At 45.9% G+C, this 18,143-nt stretch overlaps 1 protein-coding gene across 1 annotated transcript in view; it reads right to left on the bottom strand.

The window, feature by feature from the left end:
* NSMAF (neutral sphingomyelinase activation associated factor) overlaps positions 1–18,143 on the bottom strand; it is a 135,477-nt gene that overhangs the window by 69,003 nt on the left and 48,331 nt on the right. Inside the window, exons 11-15 of the mRNA XM_073583956.1 lie at positions 16,378–16,449; positions 13,817–13,925; positions 13,335–13,511; positions 11,940–12,019; positions 1,692–1,782 (exon numbers count right to left, since the gene is read on the bottom strand). Of these exons, the coding sequence (XP_073440057.1) occupies positions 1,692–1,782; positions 11,940–12,019; positions 13,335–13,511; positions 13,817–13,925; positions 16,378–16,449 (529 nt within the window). The remainder of the gene's footprint in view (positions 1–1,691; positions 1,783–11,939; positions 12,020–13,334; positions 13,512–13,816; positions 13,926–16,377; positions 16,450–18,143) is intronic.

Genomic DNA, 18,143 nt, shown 5'->3' with positions numbered 1-18,143 from the left:
TTATACTTTCTTTCATGGGAAGTTTTCAAATAAAATTAAAACAATTTCACTGGAATATTCCTAAACTTCACCAATAGGAATAAAGGGATTCTGCTTTGCACAGTCTCTCGTATTAATTTATAAGAAGGGTAACGTCAGTTGTAATCGGTGAGGGCATCAAGCAAGTGTAAAGCTTCACTGTGGAACCACCTCAGGAGAAATGAAGCACTACACAATGGTTTTCTTGCTTGTATCATAGGAGAACAGAGAAAGCTGTGTGTATAAGCTACCACTACTATGAATCAGACACTTAAGGGAGATAGCCAAGACTGAAGGATTGCTCAAACTAAGAGCAGGCGCCCTACGCACCAAAGCTTTCCACCTGCTTGAGTTCCATCCATCTCTGCCTTTCTCTGGCTCTATAAAGCCAAAGCAGTAAATGAAAAGAAAGGGAGGTAATGGGAAAGGGAACAGTGGTGGAGATAGTGGGAAAGGGTACTTAAAGGGTTGGCCACACTAAGGGTGCATTGAGCGCCTGTACTTGGTTTGATCAGTCATTCTGTGTGGACAGACTTCCTTTAAACCAAAACGGTTTGATCCTCCTACACAGACTGTTTCCATCTGTAGAAACTAAGCTAATCAGTTCTAACTTAGTGTTGTAGTAAACTGATCTCCCTGCTTCTCCAAGAAATTGCATATCTCTAATCGTCATCTCACAACTTCTTGAACCTTTCACTTGGTCCTTCAATCCTGTAATTGCCTCCTTTGAGAACAATAAATTATGAGCATCACTCTTATTTTCCTTAATGTTGTGAAATAATGATGATATTTTGTATTTTAGAGTTTAGAAATAAAAACCTGGATGGAAACCAAGAAAGTGAAAATGTGCAAAAAAGTGAAAAGTGCACGTAAATATTTGGCAAAACCAAGGGTGCACCTAACGCCTGTACTTGGTTGGTACAGTTGTTCAGTGCTAATAAAGTCCCTTTAAAGGGCAGAGATTTCTGACTTGCAGGTAATTCTACTAGACTCTACTCAGCCTACTTTGCCTTCTACACATGAAGGACTCTTTTGCATCCTCTCATTTTTCTGTCCGCAAGATTCTGCAGGTAATTATGCTTCTTTTTGTGAATAGCCCATGAGGCCGAAAAATTCAGAAACGGATAGCAGCATGCGACTCTGGTCACCGCTATTTCTGCTGGATGCTGACTGTACAAAACTGTCGATTATGCAAACCGATTTGCTGAGCCATCTTCTACACTCCAGTGCAGAAGTAAGAAAAAAAAAATACATTTTTGGCAAGTGATAGGTCCTCTAAAGAATGTTTTTCTAAGGACGGAAATCCCTTGTAAGATTGCGTAAAGCACTACAAATACTGTGAATGGCTTTTAGTGTTAAAACACATTACATCCTACAACCTGATAGAGGAGCATGTACACCACCCCGTAAACAGAACAGCTTGTATGCGGTAAGTGTGACATCTGGGAACGTGTTTGTAGATTTTAGAAGGAACCATAAAGACTTTGCACCAGTTGCCTATATTACACCAGTGCAGCACATTGACCAGGCGTTCGCTGTCACCATCTCGGATAAACCACAAAAGAGGAGCTTTCTCTGATAATCACCGGCAGATTCACACCTATTTATTGTAGAAATCAGTCACCAAGTAATAAAGACATTAAAAAAAAAAAAATGAAAGGGCGGTGTCTTACCGACTCTGACCAAGTAGAATAGGACATATCCTGGAGAGGAATAGTGACTTCCATATATAAACTTAGGCTCTGGCATTTCATGATACCGCTTCTGAAAGTCATTAGAATTAAATCCATTATAGACATGTTCACCATTATTTAGACTCCACAATGAGTGCAATTAACAAAAACTATCATAAAAACTTTATTCTCTTGGATCTCTCCGCAGCATTCGACACTGTGGATCATCAGCTCCTCCTCACTATGCAACACTCCATCCTCAAGGACACCGTTCTCTCCTGGTTCTCCTCCTATCTCTCTGACCGCTCCTTCACTGTATCTTTTGCTGGCTCCTTCTCCTCTCATCTTCCCCTTACTGTTGGGGTTCCTCAAGGATCGGTTCTAGACTCCCTCCTCTTCTCTTTGTATACTGCCCCTATTGGTCAAGCAATCAGTAGATTTGGGTTCCAGTACCATCTCTATGCTGATGACACCCAATTATACACTTCTCCTGATATCATGCCTGCCTTTTTGAAAAACACCAGTGATTGTCTTACCGCTATCTCCAACATCATGTCCTCACTATATCTGAAACTGAACTCCTCGTGTTTCCTCCCGCTACTAATCTACCTATGCCCGACATTGCCATTTCCGTGTGTGGTTCCACCATTACTCCCCAGCAACATGCCCACTGTATTGGGGTCATACTTGATTCTGGGCTTTAATTCACCCCCCCATATCCGATCACTGGCTCACTCTTATTATCTGCACCTCAAAAACATTTCTAGAATTTGACCCTTTCTTGCTTTTCACTCTGCAAAAACTCTTGCCGCTTCTCTTATTCATTCTCGTCTGGACTATTGTAACTCTCTACTAATCGGCCTCCCTCTTACCAAAATCTCCCCTCTCCAATCCATCCTGAAAGCTGCAGCTAGGATCATATTCCTCACCAATCGTTATACCAATGCATTTACCTTGTGCCAGTCCTTACACTGGTTGCCCATTCACTCCAGAATCCAGTATAAACTTATCACCCTCATCTACAAAGCACTCCATGGCTCAGCACCACCTTACATCTCCTCCCTCGTCTCAGCCTACCATCCTACCCGTGCCCTCCGTTCTGCTAATGACCTGAGGTTAACATCCTCAATAATCAGAACCTCCCACTCCCTTCTCAATGACTTTTCACATGCTGCGCCAATTCTTTGGAATGCACTGCCCAGGTTAGTACTATTAATCCCCAATCCCTACAGTTTTAAGCGTGCCGTAAAAACGCATTTGTTCAGACTGGCCTACCGCCTCAACGCATTAACCTAAATATCCCTGTGTGGCTCAAATATTTTACCATAACCAGGTTCCTCGCATCATGTTCTCACATGCTTTATGCATTTAGTAGCCCTCTGTGTCTGTACGATTACATATTTAGACTGTTAACTGGTTCATGCAACAACAGGGACACCCAATTCTTACACTATGGCTGGTCCGAACAATGAAAGCAATTGTTACCATCCACCATTTGTGTCTCCCCTTTTTCCTCAGATTGTAAGATTGCGAGCAGGGCCCTCATTCCTCTTGGTATCTGTTTTGATCTGTGTGTTTATTGTCATGCTGTAATGCCTATTGTCTGTAGAAGTCCCCTCTATAATGTAAAGTACTGCGGAATATGTTGGCGCCATAGAAATAAATTATCATTTTCACAAAGTTAATTGTTTGACCCTTAAGGCGCATTCACACTAAGCGATCTCGCTAGCGAGATCGCTGTGTGTGACGAGGATCAGCGACCGGCCCCCCTGCCGGTTATCGCTGATCGTGCATGAGTGGCCTGGGCCATTTTTCGATCGCTGGTCTCCCGCTGCCCAGCGCGCATCGCTGCGTGTGACAGCGAGAGACCTGCAATCGGCGACACTGGTTTCTAATGTAAACGTCGGGTATCCAGGAGTCGCGCAGCTCCTAGATACCCGAAGTTTACCTTGGAAACCAGCGTGTACGCCAGTTTCCAAGGTAAACAGCGGATATCCAGGAGTCACGCGGCTTCTGGATACCCGACGCTTACATTAGAAACAAGCGTCGCTGGGGCTGTCTATGTGACAGCTCACCAGCGATCAGCCTAACGATGTCCCAGCGATCCATCATTTCGGATCGTTGGTGGGATCGCTGGGACATCGTTTAGTGTGACGGGGCCTGTAGTCCCCTTCCTGCACAACCACATACTGCGTCAACATAGGGAGAGGCGGCGTCCACCATTGTCCTTATGTATCTAAAAACTGCAGTAACGAAGAAGTCAGAGGGATGAAAAGTTCCACTATGAAGACTCTACTCACTGCAGATTTGTAAGAGAAAAAAAAAAAATCTCATCACCAAGCTGCAGATCACCTCTATGTGCAAACTAACCTGGGCCGCTGAGTTTTAAATCCACATTATATTAATTCTGCAGACTTGCATTGTGCATTTTGCCTTTTACAGTGTATAGGGTGACATCTGCGTCATTTACACAGCAAACCCAAATGTAATAACAAATGAATGGTGATAGGAGCGTGATCCACTGCCCCGCAGCTCTAAGAAGTGTGAGGATCAAGGATTGTTTTTATTGAGAAAAACAGAAAATCACTAACATTTTGTTTTGTTATACAAACATTGCGACAAAAACCATATAGGACACAGTAAACTATACGAAGGCCAGATTACATTATTTTACAAGTAAAAGTTGAGATTTACACTAGTGTTTATAAATTACAAATTTCACTTGAAAATAAAGAAATATGTGAATAACTCCTGACTGCCTACTCACCATAAAATCCTTTTCTCCGAGATGCTCATTGGGGGACACAGATACTGAGGGTGTATGCTTCTGCCGCTAGGAGGCTGACACTAAGAAAAAAAAGAGGTTAGCTCCTCCTCTGCCGTATACACCCTCGCCCCTATTACAGGCGGAAATCAGTTTGGTGCCAAAGCAGTAGGAGGAGAACAAATCAGCCTTAATACAGGTACAACATGTCCAAAAAAAAACAAAAAAACCCACCACCCTTATATCAAATAAGTAAATGCATATTAAACAAAACAATAGCCAACTGGCTAATAGGGTGGGTGTTGTCTCCCCCCAATGAGCGTCTCGGAGAAAAGGATTTTACGGTGAGTTATCACAAAAATCCATGTTTCTCCTTCGCCTCATTGGGGGACACAGATACTGTGGGACGTCCTAAAACAGTCCCTGGGTGGGAGATTGACTCACCGATCCAAGCTACCTGCACCTCTTGTTTAAAGGTGCGCCACCGCTGCTGGGAGAATCCTTCTTCCCAGGCTCGCATCCGCCGAGGCCTGATTCTGGATATTATAATGTTTGGCAAATGTGTGCAGGCTGGACCAGGTTGCTGCCTTGCAAACCTGCTCCGTCGAAGCCTGGTGCCGAAGCGCCCAAGAGGTGCCCACTGCCCGAGTAGAGTGTGCTCTGATCCCTGCTGGAATCGGCGTGGCTCTAATGCGGTAGGACTAAACGAATCCATCTGGCTATGGTCGATTTTGAGGCAGCGAGTCCCTTCCTGCGCCCTTCGGGGAGCACGAACAGCGTGTCCTTCTGACGAAACGGTGCAGTCCTCGACACGTACCTCTGAAGGGCTCTTACCAGGTCTAACGCGTAAAGAGCCTTTTCCACACGGTGCCTCGGTGCTGGACAAAATGAAGGCTAGTCAACATCTTCATTAATGTGACAAGAGGACACGACTTTCGGCAGAAAAGGAGGGGCTGGTCTGAGAACCACCTTATCCTTATGGAAAGTGAGGAACGGAGCTCGGCAGGATAGGGCCACCAGCTCTGAAACCCGCCTGATGGAAGCGATGGCCACTAGGAACACCACTTTCCAGGAAAAGGTACCTCAAAGATATCGTGAAGCGGTTCAAATGGAGCTTCCTGCAGAACACTTAGGACCAGGTTATGGTCCCAAGCGTCCATAGGCGCCTTATAGGGAGGTACCAAGTGGGAGACTCCCTGGATGAAAGTCTTCACCTGCAAACTGGTCGCAATTCTGCGCTGGAACAGGACAGATAAGGCCGATATTTGTCTCCTGAGGGAACTTGGGGCAAAGCCCAAGTCTAGGCCCGACTGGAGAAAAGTCAAGATGTTGGGGGATCGAGAATATCCACGGAGCAACCTGCGGCCTCGACACCAGGCAAAGAACACCTTCCAGGTGTGGTGGTAAATTCGTGCTGAAGCAGGCATCCGGGCGCTAACCATTGTGGTGACCACCTTGCTCCCAAACCCTGCCTGGGTTAGAATTCAAGATTCAACGGCCATGCCGTCAAACACAGGGCCCCCGAGTTCGGGTGGCAAGTCGGCCCTTGAGAAAGTAGATCTGGGCGCTCTGGCAGGCGCCAAGGAACGTCGGCGAGCAGCTGCATTAGATCTGCGTACCACGCTCGACGGGGCCAGTCTGGGGCCAGCAGAATCGCCGGAACCCCTTCCGTCTTGACCTTCTTGATGACCCTCGGAAGTAGTGGCAGCGGGGGAAATAGATATGGGAGGCGAAACTGGTTCCATGGCAGAACCAACGCATCCACAGCGATTGCCTGTGGGTCACTGGCCCGTAAGACATATGTGGGCACCTTGGCGTTCACTCTGGACGCCATCAGGTCCACGTCCGGAGTTCCCCACAGCTGACAAATCTGCTGGAAGACTTCAGGATGTAGAGACCACTCTCTGGACGCAAGACCCTGCCGGCTGAGAAAGTCTGCCGCCCAATTTTCCACGCCCGGGATGTGTACAGCCGAAATCACCGAGTGGTTTGCGTCGGCCCACTGGAGAACGTGCCCAACCTCATGCATGGTTTGTCTGCTGCGGGTGCCCTCTTGGTGATTTATGTAAGCCACCGCCGTGGCGTTGTCCGATTGAATTCGGACAGGGTGGCCTGCTAGAAAGTGATGAAACCTTTGCAGAGCCAGCCGAATTGCTCGTATCTCCAACAAGTTGATCGGGAGGCGTGCCTCCTGTGGCGACCACCGTCCCTGGGTTGTGTCGTGGTGAAACATCGCTCCCCAGCCGAGGAGACTGGTGTCGGTTGTCATCATCAACCAATGGTCTGGGGGTAAAGATTTCCCCTGGGTCAGAGAGGAACTGGTTAACCACCATCCGAGCGACTGCCTGACTTGAGAGGACAGTCGGCACCACCGATCGAGCGTGAAAGGATTCTTGTCCCAGGCTGACAAGAGGGCGTGCTGCCGGGGGCGAAGATGGAACTGGGCGAACGATATCGCTTCCATTGCTGCCACCATTTCCCTCATCCCGGATCAGATGGTATGAGGGATTGGTTGGCGAAGTGTCTGGACTCCCTGCCGGAGAGCTAGCGCTTGCCTGAGGAAGAATTACCAACCCTCGGCAAGTGTCGAAGATCATTCCCAAGAAGGAAATCCTCTGAGCTGGCAAAAGGGATGACTTCTTCGCATTGACCAACCACCCTAAGCAGGCAAGAGTATCTAGCGTGATGCTGGCATTTTCCTCGCATGCCCGTATTGACGGGCCCTTGACCAAGAGGTCATCCACTTAAGGCAAGGCGACTATGCCTCGAGAGTGCAGTATGGCTATGACCACTGCCATAACCTTTGTGAACACTCTGGGAGCCGTGGCTAGCCCGAAGGGTAGCGCTACGAACTGAAAATGTCGACGGCTGATGGCAAAGCATAGGAACCTCTGATGAGGAGGAAAAATGGGAATATGCAGATATGCGTCCTGGATGTCGATCGAGGCCAAGTATTCTCTCTGCTCCATGGCCAATATGACTGAACGGAGAGACTCCATCCAGAAATGTCTGATCCTGATGAATTTGTTCAGAAGCTTCACGTCCATAACAGGCCTGACAGATCTGTCCTTTTTGGGAACCGCAAACAGGTTGGAATAGAAGCCCTGAGCTCTTTCGTGTTCCGGCACTGGAACAATGACTCCGTTTTGCTGGAGCGATTTGATGGCTTGGGTGATGGCCTTGCCTGGGTATCCACCTTGGGCAGACGAGAAAGTAAAAAACCGTCTTGGAGGGTATCTGACAAATTCTATTTTGTAACCTGAAGCCACCAACTCCTTTACCCATGCGTCGTGTGCGACACTGACCCAGACGTGGTGAAACCAGAGTAGGTGGCCGCCCACCTTGCTGGGGTCCTCTGGTAAGCGCCTCGAGTCATTTGGCTGACGATCTTTGGGATCTGGATCCCCTTCGATCTGGGCTGTTGGGTACGCATTCTCCCCAATGGGTTGGCTCTATACGAGACCTGCCATTCCCTATCCTGGTTGGGGCGGCCAGAGGTGGCGGAATTGACCGCTGTGGTCCACCAGGGGTTGCGAAAGGCCGAAAACGTGCCTGAAAAGGTTGACGAAAAAGCGGTTCGACCTTTTGTTGAGGGAGAAACCCGCTCTTTCCACCTGTGGAGTCAGAGATAAGTTGATCCAACTTCTCCCCAAATAGGCGGCCGCACTGATACGGCAGGGAAGTCTAGGACTCCTTGGAAGTAAAATCGGCTCGCCATGTCCTTAACCATAGAGCTCTTCTGATAGAAATTGCATTAGCGGCAGCAGGTGCTGAGCAATTGGCCGCATCCAAAGATGCATTGATTACATAGTCTCCGGCCTTCGCCATCTGACTCGCGACCTCCGATATTTCTGCAGGTAGATCTTGCTCCTGCGCTACCTTGTTTAATGATTCTGACCATGAGATCATAGCCTTGGCTACCCAAGTTGCTGCGAACGAGGGAGCGAATGCTGACCCTGACGCCTCATATACTGAGCGAGCTAAGCTCTCTATGAGGCGATCCGTGGGATCCTTATAGAGGAAACACTAGGTACAGATAACAGGGTTTTAGCGGCTAGGTGCGAAACCGGTGGATCCACCATCGGGGATTCCATCCATTTTTTACGGAGGTCCGGAGCAAACGGATACTTTGTTTCGAGTGCCTTTTTGACCCGAGAAACGCCTGTCTGGACGTTCTCTGTGCCACTGCACTATGTCCTCAAATTCCGGGTGAGAGAAAAAAATTCTGTGCAGGCGCTTCACTCGCTTAAATGCCATTTTATGCCCCGTAGCCGCTGCAGGATCATGCTCAATCCCCAGGATCTGACTGACGGCTTCTATGAGGCTGTCCACTGTTTCACATGACCCTGGAGTGTCGAGGTCAAGGGGCTCGTCTGAGTCGCAATCTGAGGTCTGCTCGACATCAAATACTAGTGACAGGGAGTGAGAAGCAGAGCTTACGGATGCCAAGGCACCAGATGGACTGGGCGACACCGTGTGGATTCGTTTCCTCTGGGTCTGTCTGGAGTGAGAGCGGCCCCTGCAGGCCGAAGGCTCTTGTGAGGTGGAGGTTCCCTCTAAGGTCGGCGAGCCATTGTCCCTGCCCCTATCTGTGGCTTGAAGGGACTCTATTGCTCTCGTAAGCGAAGCCATGGTCTGTGACATTGATAGGGTCCACTCCTGGGGATTCAACACATTGGTCACGGTCGCAGGGGAGGGCTCCTGGGCGCATTCAGATTCGCAGGCTTCGCATAAATCGCTTGCTCTGCGCCCGTGGAAACGCATCCCGACAAGAGATGCATGCAGCGTAAAAGAACGTGTGCGTCTTTGCTTTTTCGGACATGCTGTATCTGTCCGCTGCTGGGGAGCGGGGAGGAGGTAGCACCTCGTTTTCCCTGTAGCGTGGCCTATCGGGCAGCACTTACCCCTGTCCTGCCCCCCCCCCCCCATCCTGGACGCTTCCACCTTCAAATCGCGCGCCACCAGCTGTGGGAGTGAGCCTAACTTCCTTCTGTTCCCTAGCCACACTCCGAAGCTGGGGCCTATATTTCTTCACCGCAGCCCAGTGCGGGCCGCCGGAAGTGACGCGCGGCCCGGAGGCGGGGCTTCCAGCCACGACGGTTCCATGGTGCTGAAAAAACATGGCGTTACTTGCTGGCGCGGCGCCACCTGACGGATCCAGCCACTCTCAGCCTTGCATGGCCCCGCTGGGGGCTCCAGCCCTCGGATCTTTGCAGGAGCCCTCCCAGACCTTCTCCTCACAGATGACACTCTTCACCTTGCAGCACTGCAATCTAAGCATTGGTGGAGCAGTGGGGGCCGCACGGACTAGTCTTGTGCCTCTGTACAGCCCATGGTTTCAATGCCTAGGGGTGGTCAGGGCTAAGTACGGCATTGTGTCCCACGACGCGGGAGAGGATACGTGGAGGGACACTCGTACGTGCTCGCCCGTTGTTGGTTTGGGGAAATCGGACCCTTTCAATAGGATCCGTTGCCCCTGTCTCATCTTCATGGGAAAAAAGACAAAAAAAAGTCTGGAGACAAACCAGACGTGTGCCTCCATGGACACGAAGCCAAAAACTGATTTACGCCCGTAATAGGGGCGAGGGTGTATACGGCGGAGGAGGAGCGAACCTTTTTTTTCCACTTAGTGTCAGTCTCCTAGCGGCAGAAGCATACACCCACAGTATCTGTGTCCCCCAATGAGGCGAAGGAAAAAATAGATTATCCATTATCTGATGCCTTGGATATATGGAAAAAAGGACGGAGTTCAAACCAAGTCTGAAGCCGTACATAGACATCAGATCAACTCAATTTGGCAGTTCGTGACAGTCGGTAATCTAATGTATCAGGGTTTTAAGGGCTGAGACGGATTTACCAATAGGCAGACATAACTGTTGTGAAAACATCATATGTAGCATTTAAAGATGTTGTCCAGTACTATAACTTTTTTTTTTTCCATAAATCTTGCTATTATGTGCCACTAAAAACATCTCCCCTTTTTCCAAGAAGCCATAACTTATTATATTCACCTCCTCCCCTCCAACAACATGACCATAAGAGGGATTACTTTTTGCAGGAAGAGTTAATTTTGAATGACACCATTCACTATCATACAATGTACTGGGGAAAATGGGGAGATTAAAATGGGATGAGATGGTTAAAAATAAATAAATAAATGGAATTTCATTCGGCAAAACCACTCCACAGAAATTGGTTTGTTTGGGTTCTGTTTTCCTTTCTATATGCGATTGTAATATAAGCACTATTTTTTGGAAGATAACAATTTTGTGCCTAAGGTTCTTCTTGTAGTTGTTGTCGAGGACAGCTGGCTACACTGACACAAGTGGTAATTGCTCCGGCATGGTACAGCACTTAAGTTTTTTTACTACGGGTCACAGTATCTCGTGGGGTCATACTGACATGTGACAGCATGATCCCGCAGCAAGCACTCTGACAGACGGTAACATTACGGCTGATCAGAACCGCTGCGCCTGTGTTTCATCTGTGTCACAGTGTGGAAAACACCATTGGAAGTCCATAAAAACACAATCAAAAACTCAGAAAATCCGCAAACATTTTCTATACCTGCGTTTTTGCTGCTTATGACTTAACTGAAGTCAATGGGTGAAAAACGTGGCAAAAATGCACAAAGAACTTACATGCTGCGGATTTAAAGGCAGCACAAATCCGGAAAAAAAAAACAAAAAAAAAAAAAAAAAACACTACTGATCATGTGCACAGCACTTCAGGATTCTCATTGCTGGCATAAGAATTCCCTAGCGTTTTGCTGCAAATTCCGTGCAGAAATAACACACCATGTGCACACAGCCTAAAGGTTGGTTAGAGAAGTTTAAGATCTCACACCTTAGAGGAATATATCCTGAACTCGCTAATATCGGCCACCAACTACTCAATACATACTGGGTCCTCTCCATATTGAATTTCTCTGCCAAATGCTCTCTTTAAGTAGATCTTGCTGACACTTTTGGTGACAGCTTGTCCGACTCCACTCTCCCCAGGCAAATCACATTCACACTCGGAAAAAATATGTCTCAGGAATCAGGCATTATAGCTGCTGGCTGAGCGAGCGTTCGAACAAAAGTTATTTAAGGTATATGGGTATCGTTAGCCTGGAGAGAGGGCAATTCTATACAATCACTGGAAATATTTGTAAGCAGTGACTACGGGGGCACACATTTCCCATTCCAAAAACCCCTGGAAAAATGCTTTGGATACATGTTAATTATAGCAGCTTTTCTTACAATTAACCTCACTTTCCATAACTGCCATCATGTGGTGTTCTGGTAATGTCTATACACCTAGAGGACGCTAGGTGAGCAATACAACCCGCTGTAGACATTAGGAAAATGATCGGCTATAAAAGTAGCAGCATACAATGCTAAGTGCACAACAAATCTACCCATGACCATAGCAGAAAAGCACGAAAACCCAAGGATTGTTTCTACAAACTGCAGTGTATACGGTGTCCAGGAAATACATACCAGTAGCCGTTCAAGCCTGTCTTTATTTAGAGCACCCACCGGTTTTCTCAGATCTCGGAAAGTTTCAGAAACCGTCAAATCTTTGAAGAAATCAAATTGTTGTGTTAGAGGAAAGTTTCCTGCACTGTGCGGTGGTGACATATACTGCATATCCCCATAATCATGGCCAACATTTTACACAGGAAATGGGCATCAAGTGGTCGCTCTATGTATGAATAATTCACGTAATGGAGATTTTCAAATAATCTATGTTCTAGGGCACTGAGCTTGGTTTGTTTTATAGACCAGGCTACAGCATGTGAATAAGAGGCGGCATCTGCATTGGACTACTATTCGGACGTGCATATGGAGTCAGACCGCAGTGGGAAAATGTGATTGATCCGATTATTAGCCTACAACCTTAAAAACTGAATTGGAGGGGGGGAACAAATAGTGGTAAATATGTGACTCATCTGCCAAGTGAAATCCAATAAGGCCATGTTATAGCTTCTATTCTGGTCTAAACCAATTAGCCTCACCCAGTTATCAGAGGTCCCATATGGAAGAGATTCAAGTAGATTTGCCACTTAGGATTCTAGCAGAGTAGTGTCACAGCTCTGCTGTGAAATATACCATGCTGGTGGAGTCGAAGTGGAGATGAGACAAGTCACTGTCTATCAAAAATAAATTATTGACTTAATTGTATGTTTTTCCTTTATTTACAGGGGTTTTCCAGTGAAACAAAAATTTACACCTATCCAAAGGTGATACTTTGTTGACCAGAAGGTGTCCAACTGCTGGGACCTGCAGAGATTGGCAGAACAGAGAACCTTTATCCCTGTTACAAAGGGCTAGCAGTGCACATGTGAGGCCACTGCTCCATTCATTCCCTATGGGCCTGCTGAGCGCTACATTCGATTTTTTTCAGCAACTGCAGAGAGAATGAATGAGAGGGCACCTGACCTTTTGCGCTGATTACGTAATGGGCAAGATATATCCCAAATCTGCCAATTGGCAAGGGTCTCAGGGGTGGGAGATCCACCGATCAGCTAGTTGTGAACTATCCTGCAGATAGGGAATAACAGTTTTTCACTGGACAACCCCCTTGGATAAAAACAAACACTTTTCGCTTGATTTTTATGTGGTTACAGACAGGGTGAATCTTAATGCAATGACTACAAAGAATTTAAGAAGTTGTGTAGTGCTGCTCATATCTGCATTGGGCATGAAGAAATACTGCAGCTTGCTGGGGAAGCGGACAAGAATAGGATACCGGCTGACCACTGGATGATTCCTTGCCAATTGTCCCACCGAGGGCGCAACAGCACTCAACGTTTAAGTTAGAAAGGAAATGTTGAGGAATCCCTTTATAAATGCTTAATAATGTGGAGAAAAAAAAAAAAAAAAAGGTTATACCCAAATGAGAACTGGTGTAGTCGGCGATGATCCATGGAAACACAGGATACTGGGAAAGGTCATTACAGCTCCGATCTGCCAGGTTATTGAGATGTAAAAGATACTGGTAATTGGATATTTGGCCCATCTGCCACTGAAGCATGTAGCTGTCTGCTGTGTGCTCCGTCACGTGGTTTTCTGCAGGAAATGAGAGACAACTATTAGTCTCAATGTCATCTCCTTTCATAGGTTCCTACACTGAACACTGAGGGGAAAAAAAGCCATCAGCAAATAAAAATAAAAATTCTAGAATATACAACATGATAAAAGGAAATAAGCTAACCTGTAACACTAATTTACCATCAAGCAAAATGGTGTGAATTATGTAAAGAGTCTCTAAAACATTCATCTACACATTACATTACAATTACACATGAATTGTGAAAGTCTGATCCGATTAAAAGGAGAGGAAAGAAATAAACAAACATAAAAAAAACACCAACCTATATATGAAGCAATATAGTAGTACACGTCATCTCGATCTTTAGGGTTGTAAAATTTAAGGTAGATATCTGAGCACAGGTCGTTTTCAGTGCAAAATACTTCCAGTCCCTAAGAGACATTACAAAATGAGGTCACGTAGGGTTACATTATCTGCTGCTAAACTACACATCAGCATCACAACGCACACTGGCACCACATCAAGGGAAGGAAAAATGGCGGGGAGACGAGACTGATCCCAGTACATGTGAACGTACACACCAGAACCGCTCCTGTAACGCAGGTATCCACTATAAAGCTGCAGGTTATGGGATCTCCAGACAATATCCTGCCATACTTGCCAACTCAGCTGCCATCAAAGTGGCGAGGAGCCGCAGCTTACGCCCATTATTACAGAGGGTATCTATTGTTAGAACAAGTGGACCTCATAGAATAGATTCCTTGCTAGCATGTGGCCTCCGTAAACGCTCATTGTTGGGTGAGGGATCAGCAGCCAGACTATGCCAATCTACGGAGTGCCAGGGGCATCTTTATTATGGCAAACCAACCCTTTTAACTATATAGTTGGACCAAGCAATCTCAAATCTACTGTGCAATAGGACCATACTTAAAGGGGTTGTCCACTACATGGACAACTGTTTTTTTAAATTAAGTAGACCCCATTGTAAAAGAAAAACAACAGCATATTCCACTTGTGTAAGGTGTAAAGCAACCCAAAAGGGGTCGCTATGTCGCTGCAGGGTTTATAAAGCATAAAAATGTAACACGAGCCCCAGAGCACACAGCTCTAGAATGGTGCAGCTGCAGGAGGACAGTATAGATTATTTCTATGTATTTCTATTTTACAAGGGGGACTACTTCATTTAAAAAGCAGTCAGTCCAGGTGGCGGACAACCCTTTTCAAGTGTTATTCTTTTTTCGTTTACCGCTGATCGCCAATGGGACCTGCCACCATTGCTGTCAGTAGTGACCCAACATGTGCAGAACTTACAAGCTTTTACCCATTGCACTTGTAAGCACTGCACGGAGGCTGGCATACGAGCGCACTGTCAGCTCCCAATCCTGCGGAAGCAAAGCTCTCATGTAAGCAGCATTGGGAGCAAAAAGTTTAGAAAAGTGGAGCAACAGTGCTGCGAAACAAGCACGAGCGCATGGCCCTCAGATCAGGAGGCTGTTGAGTTGTACACCTAAATCTAAACAATGGGAACTACCATTTAGTGAATAGCTTCCAGTTCAAAGTAAATCTAGCAATTAAAAACGCCATGGGAAGCCATGTAACCCGGGCACTCACGAGGCCAATCTAAAATAGGTTACATAGATATATGGACCAGGAGAGCTCCAGTGTCTCACAATATTGAAGCCACATCAAAGTGGGGGTTTTTTCCAGTGTCATCATTGCAAAACGTACAATTTTCTTATGTTACTCACTTTTATATAGCACCATCATATTCCCCACCACTTAGCAGATGTAATTTATGATCACTGTCCCCATTGGGGCTCACAATCTGAATTCCCTATAAGTAAGTATGTCTTTGGAGTATGGGACGAAATCTTAATACCCGGGAGGAAACCACGCGAACACGAGGAGAACATACACACTCCTTGCACAGGATTCCTTGGTGGGATTTGAACAAAGGACCCCAATGCTGTAAAGGAACATTGCTAACCACTGAGCCAACGAGCTGCCCATTCAACCCAAGGAATAGCAAGTAGTAACAGTACTGTGGTGGCTGTGAAAGAGGACCTGTCATCACACGTGACATGTCTATTTAACTAAATCCTTTCCCATGTAATAATACCTGATAATCTCATAACTGTGACATTAATATTACTCCTGAATATTTAAAAAAAAAAAAAAAAAAAAAAAAAAAAAATTACAACTTCTGTTCCCATATCTCTTTTTAATAGTCTATGTCCCTAAAACAGTAATCAATGATTAGTTAAATTCGAGTCACAGCCATTTATCAATTCATTGCTAACATTTCTAGGAGGAGCAATAGAGGAACACTATAGACAGGTATAAAACAGATGCTCCAGAACTGGTATTTCATAAGGAATACAAGTATTTACTTAACGAAGACTTATCAGGAATCTGAAAGATCCTCTTTAAAGGTGACGGCTCATCTGATACATGCTTTTCTAACTAACAGGTCGCATAAATCACATATCGGCTGCATTATTGCAGCTGTGTATATTTTACACTGAAGCTCTGCAGAGTTTCAGAAAAAACATGCTTTGTAAAGCCGGTGTCCGCTGTCTAGCCCTAGGTCAGTCCTTGGCGGCTATTCCCTGCGCTGATCCCTTTGACTGGCAAGTCTCGTTATACAGACCTAAGACTATTTAATGACCAGCTTTTATATGAAACACCAGTGTTTTCAGAGTAAAACATAAATGTTTGCAATAACACAGCCGATCTCAGATTCATGCTGACCATGGTTCGGGCAGCATGAATTAGATGACAGGTTCCCTTTAAGACAATTGTTCATATACATTATGATCCAATCATTAACCTTTTCTCCAGTCCAAACCTAACCATCAACCTGTTCATGGTGACTTGTCTTACCAGAGGCATCAGCATATGTCTCCTTTTATATATTCGACGAATGTCAGCCAGGCTAATATAAACTACGTGCTTCTGTTGAAAAATAAATAAATAAATAATTGAAATATAAATTTTCCATTAGTATGTCAACAAAAAGTACACAGGAATATCGTTAAAAGCTCTGCACATAAAATATATTATTATTATTATTAATCTTTTGTAAAGTCCTCAGCTAAGCTCAAAATAAAATATATAATTTTTAGTTTTTTCATCAATGTTGCTCTTTTTGCATAGCGAGTTGCACTATTTTGGTATACATAAAAATTAAAACCGTTATTCTTTATATCAAGAGAACACAAGAGAAATGTGGCTCCTTCTCTTGGACTGATCTTTCACTCTGAATTCAAATGTAAAATTTGTAAATCAGTGAAGACAGAATTTCTAAAATCACTAAAATAGCAGATAAGAGGTGGTGCTTTTAACATTCTATGGAGGGGGAGGAGCCCATAGCTGACATTCTGCTGCCAGTTCTCCTGAAACAATTACAGTTCTCCATAGACTTTATAAGCATCAACTGTCATCTTTAATTCACTGAAACACAGATTTTACTCCTGAATGGAGAATTTTGAAAACAAATGATCAGTGCAGTAGTAACCATTCGAGATTGGCGGACCCCTGGATGTTCGGCTCCAGCTGAACAGTTACAAAAAGTTCAGGTTCGGGTATCAGAACAGTACCTGGACCCCATTCACTTGAATGGGGGCCCGAACATCCAGTGTTTGCCACGCTGTCATGTGCATGACAGCGCGGCAAACACCGCTTCTGATTGGCGGAGAAGTCATCCCCGCCGGTCAGAGCCACGGTTCCCACGCTGTCAAAAGACAGCACGAGTATTCAGATGCGATCGGAGGCATCTCGGTGAGATCCCCGCTAGCAGCGTGAGAAAAGCTCACACTAGCAGGGATCTCACCGAGGTCACCGTAGTTAGCCTGGCTAGGAATGAAGCCTCAGTGACTGGAGGTAACCTCAATGATGTCACCACCAGTCACTGAGGCTGTGCTCGCAGCCGCGCAATAACCAGTGGTTCTCAGCCTGGACGGTCGCATCTGGGCACCATCCAGGTTGAAAACTGTTTATCCCCCAGACATGGATTACAGCGTGGGACAGAACGGTATGGTATATTGTTGTTTTTTATTTTATTTTTATTACAGAACGAGGGCTTTGGAGGAATAGGCGTTTGATGAGTATAACGGTGTTTGTTATTTTTAAATAAAAAAGTATAAGTGTGTTTTGTTTTATTTCTAATAAAAGGACTTTGTCATGGCTGTGTCTTTATTTCCCATACAACTATAGGATTAGTAATGGATAGGTGTCTTATAGACGCCTCTCCATTCACTAAGCAGTCGGCTTGATGTCACCTGACAATACAAAGGTGACATCAACCCCACAAATATGAACCCCAGTCGCCACCGCTACAGGGCAAGTGGGAAGAGCCGGGCAAAGCGCCAGAACTAGCGCATCTAATAGATGTGCCTTTTCTGGGCAGCTGCGGGCTGCTATTTTTAGGCTGGGGGTGTGTGGTCTCATTGTTATTAGCGGTAGCAGGTGCCGGATGATGGGAGCTGTAGTCCCATCATCTGATACCAATGACCGGAGGTAAACTTTATACCTCCGACCAAAGCTGCGCTCTCACGCTGTCTTTTGACAGCGTGGGAACCGCGACTCTCTGACCGGCGGGGACGATTTCACCGCCGATCAGAAGCAGCTTTTGCCGCGCTGCCATACAT

Source organism: Dendrobates tinctorius, unplaced genomic scaffold, assembly GCF_039654945.1.
Source record: "Dendrobates tinctorius isolate UK_male_01 unplaced genomic scaffold, ASM3965494v1 ptg000082l, whole genome shotgun sequence".
In the NCBI taxonomy this organism is placed as follows: Eukaryota; Metazoa; Chordata; class Amphibia; order Anura; family Dendrobatidae; genus Dendrobates; species Dendrobates tinctorius.
This window is presented reverse-complemented; position numbering and strand designations above follow the sequence as displayed.